The sequence below is a fragment of the Sardina pilchardus genome, chromosome 22 (assembly GCF_963854185.1).
Source record: "Sardina pilchardus chromosome 22, fSarPil1.1, whole genome shotgun sequence".
In the NCBI taxonomy this organism is placed as follows: Eukaryota; Metazoa; Chordata; class Actinopteri; order Clupeiformes; family Clupeidae; genus Sardina; species Sardina pilchardus.
The window spans coordinates 19,108,320-19,117,903 of NC_085015.1; the positions used below are offsets into that span (position 1 = coordinate 19,108,320).

The 9,584-nt window shown below is 40.5% G+C and overlaps 1 protein-coding gene across 1 annotated transcript; it reads left to right on the plus strand.

Moving 5' to 3' along the window:
- The first annotated feature begins 270 nt into the window (after nt 1-270).
- zgc:56095 (Ferritin, lower subunit-like) lies at nt 271-2,874 on the plus strand. Its single transcript, XM_062526493.1, has 5 exons — nt 271-379; nt 991-1,094; nt 1,199-1,345; nt 1,735-1,860; nt 2,175-2,874. Exons 2-5 carry the CDS (start codon nt 993-995, stop codon nt 2,322-2,324), a joined length of 525 nt encoding a protein of 174 aa, XP_062382477.1. The 5' UTR covers nt 271-379; nt 991-992; the 3' UTR covers nt 2,325-2,874.
- Nucleotides 2,875-9,584: the final 6,710 nt, after the last annotated feature.

A 9,584-nucleotide genomic window follows, 5' to 3' on the forward strand; every position in this document is an offset into this window, starting at 1 on the left:
ATAAAACCCAAAGCAAAGTCTTAAACTGACAAGGTGATTGATTTTTGTTAGTTGTTCAAGATGTTCTGTAAAGATTTTTAATCATGCTTGCATAATTGAACTTAAGTTGTTTTTTCCGACATTTCTCTAATGAATGAATGAATGAATAAATGAAATAATTGATTAATTAATTCAAATAAAATCAATTAAAAAAAACATTATAATAAAAAACAATTCAGCCTATCAGAATAGCCGTATGACACGCAGCCCGGCCAATACTTTCAAGAGGTCTTTTATTTAGACGAAAAAGGTTTTTAGCTGCCATATTGGAAAGTTCACTCATCACGCATCGCGGTTGCAGTTTCAAAACAACGTTGAGGTAACACGGAAGACACCTTAGGTAAGCTACTGTTTTATGTTTCTTCTCACCGATGCATTAGACAACTAATAGCTGACTTTGGTCCATGTATTTCTTTGCATAGGTTTAGGCCTACTGGTCAGAACAGATAATCGCCTATGCAAGAACTGGGCATTTGTTTGTCAGATATTGAGTGGGTTGTGTGTGTGGTAGCCTGTAACGCAACGTATATCTCACATTTATTTGTTTGGAAGGGATCCATAGGATATTTTTCAATCACACATAGGTGTTGTAGGCCTATTCAATTTACAAATCCTGAATTTGGAGAAGTTGGGCTTTGGCACATTATGAATTCCATACGTTTTATGACCGCAAGCACATGATGAAGTGGTGAAATTTGAAACGTCAGCACTGACCTTGCTGTTGTGATTACTTTTTGACTTCGCAATATAAGCGCAGAGCAGACTACGCGCAATTCATTTTGACATATCATTTCGCCATTCAGTTGTTTCGTGCAGAGAGGCAAGTACGTGGGCTAGGCTAAGAGGAGGGTCCGAAATATTGTTGTTGCCTACACTAGCCTACCTTTACACTACAATGTCGTGTAATTGCGCTACATTTCTCTTCCTCACAACTTTATTTTTATTTTTCAGAGATGCAGTCCGCCGTGAAACACAATTTCCACCAGGAAAGTGAGGCAAACATTAATAAACTCATCAACCTCAAGCTGACCGCATCCTATACATACCTTGCACTGGTAAGATACTGTATTTTTTTTATATATATTTTTTATTTGTAAAAAAGATACAAAGTTTCATTTCGTTTGACAGTAGCCTATGTTTTTTGATATACTTTCCCCAGGGTATGTACTTTGACAGGGATGATGTGGCCCTTCCCAACTTCTCTTGTTTCTTCCTTGAGCGCTCTGTGAAAGAGAGGGAGCAGGCAGAGAGTCTGCTGGAGTACCAGAACAGCAGAGGCGGCAGAATTCTACTGCAGACTGTTGCTGTACGTCTCCCACTTGACTGTGTGTGTGTGTGTGTGTGTGTGTGTGTGTGTGTGTGTGTGTGTGTGTGTGTGTGTGTGTGTGTGTGTGTGTGTGTGTGTGTGTGTGTGTGTGTGTGTGTGTGTGTGTGTGTGTGTGTGTGTGATAATAATAATAATAATAATAATATTTGAATTACTCTGACTGAAAAAAAATTGTGAAGAAGAGAAGCACAGTATTGCCAGCTTAACTGTACTCTTTGGAAACAGATTGCTTTTGTATTTTAATATGAGGTTGTTCATGTTGTTCATTGTTGTGTGTGTTATTGTGTACTCATTATCCTCAATGTTTGTTAGTTTGTTTCTGGTTACTGAAACATGAGTTTTGTAATATGTCGGGTTTCATTTTGCAGAAGCCTACTCGTGAGGATTGGCGTGGCGGTTTGGATGCCATCAGTTTCTCTCTGGACTATCAGAAGGCTTTAAACAGCTCCATCCTCGATGTCCATCGCATTGCCGGCACCCACGCCGACCCCCATGTAAGTCTTTTAGAGAAACTGTTGGATAAAGATAACCAGAGTTGCTCTTCATCTACATGCATGTGCATGTCTGTCTGCGATAACATGTCTTGTGGTGACTGCGACTCTTTATGTCTGTCTGCTTTTCTGAGGGTGATTAGTGTAAGCTTGCTGAATCCATTTCAGCGAAGCTACACCTGGCGTGTAACTGAAGACTCGTCTATGCGTGCGTGCGTGCGTGCGTGCGTGCGTGCGTGCGTGCGTGCGTGCGTGCGTGCGTGCGTGTGTGTGTGGCGTTAATCCCTGAGTTTACCTACCTATTAATTGTGTTCCAGCTGTGCGACTACCTGGAGAGTCACTTCCTGACAGACAGCCATGACACCATCAAGAAGCTGGGTGACTACATGGGCAGTCTTACCCGCCTCACGTCCAGTGAGCCCCACGGCAACATGGGAGAGTACCTGTTTGATAAACACACTCTGTGAACAGCGAATCCTCAAGTGCCACTCATCACGTAAGACAGTGGTGCTCAAAAGCCTGTTTTGTAGTGTGGATGTGCATGTGTGCTGCTTTACATAAGGTATAATTGGTGCACCTATGCTGAATGTCATGGCTTTACCATGACCTTCATCATACTCACATCATATTTCTTAAGTGTTTGGTTTTTAGAGTAATGTAAAACAGCATGGATGCACACCATCTCCTCTGTAGTGAAGGTAGTTCTCTTGCCATAGAATAATGACAGCCATACCTCTGTACTCCTTAGCTGAAACCTGAATCACTTCCAGTGCAATACCTCAAGGTTAAACACCAAGATCAATCCGTTTTTGGTGCTAGAAAGTTCTCAGTCATGGATAGATCAAACATTCCAGCAGGATAGTTTTTTTTTTGTATTTCCTACTTTTCTCCTCAGCAGTAAGCTCTTTATATTACATGTACTTGGTTACACATTCCCTGTTGCATGCAACTCAGTGCATCACTTTTCTAATGACATTTGGACGACATGATACACAAATAAAGTACAGTGAATCAAAAGCACTTTTGCGTTATTATTTACTTCAGTAAATCTGGTGTGATTGATCAATTTTAATAGTTGGGTTGTGCTTGTGAAGATTTTAGGTTAGTCAAATGAAGTTTATTTAACAGAAGCCTAGCACATTTCAGACACAGGTCATTCAATTGCTTTACATAAACAAAAGCAAACAGTAAAGACTGATAAAAACATAAAAGGACAATAGGCAAATAACAGTTTAAAAGGTAAAAATCATATTAAAACAACGCACAAGGTAGAATCATTTTCCAGGCAGATTCGGAATATGTAAATCAGTGCAGTTAGCGGAAAGCATCCGAGAACAGTTTGGTTTTAAGTATAGATTCAAACTGGCTACTGTCGGGGCCTTTTTTTAGGAAAGTGGGTTCCAATAGTTAGAGAACACTTCTGTTATCCTACTCTCTTACTTCTTCAAACAGAATGTTTTTAAGTTTTGTATCTAGAAGCATGTTATGAAAATATAAAATCTAAGCAAACTACTATTTACTTCATTTTTTAGACAAGTGCTTCTGCTGAAAAGTCATGACCATTTAGTGGCCATTTAGTTTATTTTCTTTGATGCTAAACTACACAAATGTAGTTTTGCATAAAATGATGTTACACAAATCAGAAGACAATCTAATGTGTGATATAGGATGATTAGCCCATAGATTATTAGAAGATTATGATTATTTATATTAAAATACTGTATATTTTATCATTATTATTAAAGATGTATAGTGTGTTGTATATAATGTACAAGTATGGTCTGCACACTGAAAATGAATTTATGATGTAGCTGATTTGGAATAGATTTTACAAGCTACTTCCAGCACCATTGGATAATGTTTCATCTCCTGTACTCTGTACATACAACGTAAAGACTGTTTTATAGCTGTATGTCTGGCTGTGAACAGATAAGAATGGAACTCTGAAACCACAACGTGCTGACTCATTGTGTAGGTTAGATGGACTCCCTCCCCTTTTTGTCCCTGTTTGACGCCAGAGAACATATAGTTGAATATATGGCATATCCTGATGTGGCTGGAAAATTGCATTGAAAATTGCATGCAACAGGACAAAAGAGGAACATGTCCTATATGCAGACATGCCTGTAACAGACAGTTCTTTGTGGCGTCACTGTTCCTTTTTCATGCAGAAATTAGTTTCTGGGTGGAAATTGAATGCATTTATTCAGCAACAAACAGCCTCAAAAAAGATCCATTGAGTCAGCTCGTATGTGTTGCTATGACTCTAGCCAAGGTTTAAACAACTTGCTAAATACAAACCAGTGTGAGAGGCCACATTATAATGACTAGGGTAACTTAGTAATCATATGTGCTTCACCCTCAAATTACCTCACCCTCACCCATGACCATTTGTGGCACTTTCTGTGTCCTCAACTGCTGATCTCATCAAAGGTGTGCTGCTTGGTTCATTTTAGTTCACATGCTTTGAAATGTAATCATTACTGAGACTATACACTGGCTGAAGTTACAGTAGCAGATAAATGTCCACTTTGCTCTCGGTCCTGAAGTTTTCCTACACTGCTTGTTGATAGTAGACACCTTGTGTCAACCCAAAATGTTAGGAAAATCCTTAAATACTTAGCACCTACTTATAAACATTAATCATACAGTCTACATGTTAATTAACATTTAATAAAACACATTTCAAAAGCAATGTTTAATGTATAGAGCTGGTTATGCAAGTGACATTTAACTAAAAAAGATAAGCTCTATGCTCTTTTTTTACAGTTCAGACACCTTAGCCTAATCTTTTTAATTATTATTTTAAAAGCAAAGTTCCTGAATAAGCCCGGGTGAAGCCTTTCATAGGTTCGTTAAAGTTTAACAGTAAGCATATTCATTTGCCAAATCTAAATAGGTCAACGTCCTATGCCTCCTCACATACATTACCGATTGCAAGTTAGAAAAAAAAATGCGGTGGGACATACGGTAGGGATTATTGCGCTGTACCTTTACTCTCTGTTGCCCCCTGCTGTTTGTTGTACCATACTTCTTGCCGTCTCTGTCATTTCCACTACACACACCAAGGGTGGTGCTGTGGTGGTGTGGCATCATGATAAATATATCTTCAAGAAAGCCATCATCGGATTATTCCACTTAAGCCACTACACTGTACTGAACACACACAACACTCTCTCTGAGATGATGAAGGGCCTTACTGCCTTGTTGGATAGATCCAGAGACTGTGGATGAATTTATAACAATGAGTATGTTTTTTTAATATCATGCAAATACCCCTGGCTACTATACATGCTTGATACGCTATACCAAAACTTCTTATAGAAGCAAAAGGTAACCCCGGGCAGACCTTTTGTGGCTGCAAATGGAAGCCTTGGCAGAACCAGCTTCTCAGGCCATGGACTAATATTCAAAACCTTAGTTCAGTTCAGTTTATTCTCTGACCCAAAAGGGCAGATTATGTACAAGTCCATAAATTTGGGACACAACAAATGTTTTGACTCAGTTGAGCAGCGTTGAAAATACTACTTTGAATTTTATGCTTACCATCCAACCACTCTGATCATTTGGGGGCAGTTGAGTTCATCATGAAATAAAATGACCCATTGTCAGCTTTGCTAGCGGAATACCTAGAAATACCTGTGTAACTGTATTGTTTTCTCTGATAGAAGTTTTGATATAAAATGCTTAAAGTAAATTCTTCAAAAGAAGAAAATGAATGTATTTTTTTAAACCGTGCAAATGCTCTTAACTTCTCTGACTTCTTAAATGGCCAAAATACCATTTATAACCTTTATTCATTTTTTTTAACAGCGTGAATAAAATTCAAGACTTTCCTGCAATTTGACCTTTCACTGTTTACAAGCTCATGTTCAAATAGGACATGAGTGTATAAGGCAATAGTTATCTGGAGGTTTTCGAACTATTCAATTATTAGGAATATAATATCAATTTTGTTTATTATCAACTTCAATGTAAATCTTAGGTTCTGTAGGAGGGTGTTTGTGGAGAGAGGGAAGATATTGCATATGCACTTGCCTGGCATTTTACTGCCACCTTGTTGGGCCTCACCTAATTCAGCATGATAAATTCCAAGACAGAATCAGAGGACGTTGAGTCCATTGCTGAAACACAACTGGCATGGCTGTAACCATGGAGTTTATGGTGTGGCTCCTTTGTCTGTGTGTAGCTCCTCTGTGGGTAAGCAATCTTTACTACTGTATGTTGCGTACATGACAGAAGGTGAAGTTATCACTTACAGTTCACTTATAGGTTATAACTGCAATTGTTATTGTAATTTCATATTCAAAAGGGTGTTAATTCAATAATGAATGCATGCAAGTCATCCTATGGTATTTCCACTGTTTTATCACATCACAATTTCACGTCACACCATGTAGAATTCAACAATGATGAATAAAATAAAAGTTTTAGATGCAAGTAAGAATGCATTTACAACTGAGTGAGATAGTTATGATGGAATCAATGAGTATTTACTGGATAGTTAATCCAGCCTATTATTAGTAGACATAATCCGATGCGGCATTCGTGTGACAATGTCTTCTGCTGGCTTATACTGATAAATATGACATTCACTTTTGAGAGCTACTCACTATGTATAAGAATATTTTAGAGCCAGAGGTATCCAGAAGTAATGAAGAAGCTTAATGTCGTACAGTATGGTATCTTCACAGTCCCATATATGAATCTTTTTTGGTGAATGCTGCTGAAGTTCTTCTGTTTTTGCAGGAGAAAGAAGCATTAGCAATGACCTTACTTACTACCTCAACCCCTCAAGGTAAGTTTCCCAGCTATTCTCTATACCACTTCCTGCATGTGCATTCGATGTGTGTGTGTGTGTGTGTATGTGTATGTGTGTGTGTGTGTCTGTGTGTGTCTGTGTGTGTGTCTGTCTGTCAGTCTGTGTCTGTGTCTGTGTCTCTGTCTGTGTCTGCATGTACGTGTGCGTGTGTGCGTGCATGCATGCGTGTGTCTGTGTGTGCGTACGCGTGCACGTTTGTGTGTGTGTGGGTGGGGCAATGCTTTCATAAGACAGTTCTGCAACAAGAGAAAGGATATTTTGGTGACACCCTCATGTCAGTACATACTGTGTGTGTGTGTGTGTGTGTGTGTGTGTGTGTGCGTGTGTGCGTGCGTGTGTGCGTGCGTGCGTGCGTGCGTGCGTGCGTGCGTGCGTGCGTGCGTGTGTGCGTGCGTGCGTGAGTTAAGAATACCTGTGGAATACTTTCCCTGTATTTCAAACACTGCCATTCATGTAACTCACAGTCCTGGATGCAAAAGGTCTAGTCAAGTCAAGTCTATGGAAGCATATGAGTTCCAAAATTCAAATGAGAATGCATTCTGCAATATGCAATTCTAAAAGACATTACATTATGCAATTGCTAATTCATTATGCAATTTAATATTACAATTTGCAATACTTTCTTTCAAAATGCATTTTAATATACAAAGTGGCAATGCAATCATCAAATCAATTTGATGTATTTTGGTTAAAAATTTTAAAAGACATGGATTGAATTGCATTCCATTTTGCCATGGTACTTTAGTCTCAAAATTCAAATGGCAATTCATTTTGCATTTCAATTTTCAATATTCAGTTTCATCATTTAATTGTCAATTACTTTTGCAATTTAATGTTCAAAATTCAATGTAGAATTAAATTATTTTTTATTTTTTTTAATTTTTTAATTGTTTTTTGAAAAAGTTTTTAAAAAAAAATATTGAAAACATTTTGAATATTTTTTGGCAAAAAGTTTTGCCCGGTTTGCAGAAATAGCGCCCCCGTTATTGCATAGCACTTTGTCACGCTCTTTGTGTCTCAAAATTCAAATGGCAATGGCAAACGCGATTCCAAAACACATTGCAATCTGTCAGTCTCTCATCACCCATGGCGGGAACTACGTCACGTCCGTGTTTATCTCTCATTGGTCAGTCTTCTCTTTAAGGCGGGTCTTGGGCAGGGCGGGTGACGGTCTCCAGGTAGAGAAGAGAACACAAATGAGAAATTGGCGCTGACAGTAGCCTACTGTTGGAGGTGATGGACAAAAACAGTCGCTCAGCTACTGAGGGAGGCAGGCGTGTGTGTGTGTGCGTGCGAGACCTTTATCCGACCGTACGCCACCCCCTCCAGGAGCGTGTATCAGGGTGAAGCGTGATAAACAGCACACGGGTAGCCAGGGGGGGAGCTGAGGGAGCTGGCAGCCCAGGGCCCTGGAGCTCATATCTGGGTGGAGCGTTTGCTCCTCTCAGCCGGAGGACTGCTCCAGATTAACGACCATAGACAGTAAGATAGGCTACTGACAGGGCTAACACAGGGCTACTAACAGGGCAGGGCTGTTAATGACAGGGCTACATCGTTTCATTCACACTCACAGGCACTCCTGGTCTGACCACGACCGTCCAGCTGCAGCCTGCACTGTCAGACCGGTCAGACCCCCTGCACAAAGCCTTCGAGGCTTTGCCCCTGCACGGTCAGATCCGGAAACTAAGCGTATAGTCACGTCCTGAGATATCGATGGCTTTGCCCCAAACGAGGAACGTGCATCGTTCTTTTCACAAATACACCATATTTTTAAGCAAATAAAGTTGTTTACTTAAGATTACTCAGCGTTTTATCAACGTTTGGTCCGCGAAAATATTCTCGCTGCACCGGTAGGGACTCGGTTGCGAGACTCGGTGAGACGTGATCCCATCCCACTGGATTGTTGTTTGTACTAACATCCAAAACTATAACTGAAAAACATCGACATTGACGAATGTAATACATTTGTGCTACGTTATAAAAATAAAACGTAGACACTGATTAAAAGATGCACTTGCTAATTTGTGCTTCATTCTGTGCCCGCTGCACTGTCAGGACCTGAAAGCAATTAGTCACTTGCTGAGATATCGATGGCTTTGCCCCAAACGAGGAAGTAGTTTTTCAATGATCGTTGATAAGAATGTAGCACAAGCAAACTGTGCATCTTTTAATCAGTGTCTACGTTTTATTTTTATAACGTAGCACAAATGTATTACATTCGTCAATGTTTTTCAGTTATAGTTTTGGATGTTAGTACAAACAACAATCCAGTGGGATGGGATCACGTCTCACCGAGTCTCGCAACCGAGTCCCTACCGGTGCAGCGAGAATATTTTCGCGGACGTTGATAAAACGCTGAGTAATCTTAAGTAAACAACTTTATTTGCTTAAAAATATGGTGTATTTGTGAAAAGAACGATGCACGTTCCTCGTTTGAGGCAAAGCCATCGATATCTCAGGACGTGACTATACGCTTAGTTTCCGGATCTGACCGTGCAGGGGCAAAGCCTCGAAGGCTTTGTGCAGGGGGTCTGACCGGTCTGACAGTGCAGGCTGCAGCTGGACGGTCGTGGTCAGACCAGGAGTGCCTGTGAGTGTGAATGAAACGATGTAGCCCTGTCATTAACAGCCCTGCCCTGTTAGTAGCCCTGTGTTAGCCCTGTCAGTAGCCTATCTTACTGTCTATGGTCGTTAATCTGGAGCAGTCCTCCAGCTGAGAGGAGCAAACGCTCCACCCAGATATGAGCTCCAGGGCCCTGGGCTGCCAGCTCCCTCAGCTCCCCCCCTGGCTACCCGTGTGCTGTTTTTCACGCTTCACCCTGATACACGCTCCTGGAGGGGGTGGCGTACGGTCGGATAAAGGTCTCCGCACGCACACACACACACGCCCGCCTCCCTCAGTAGC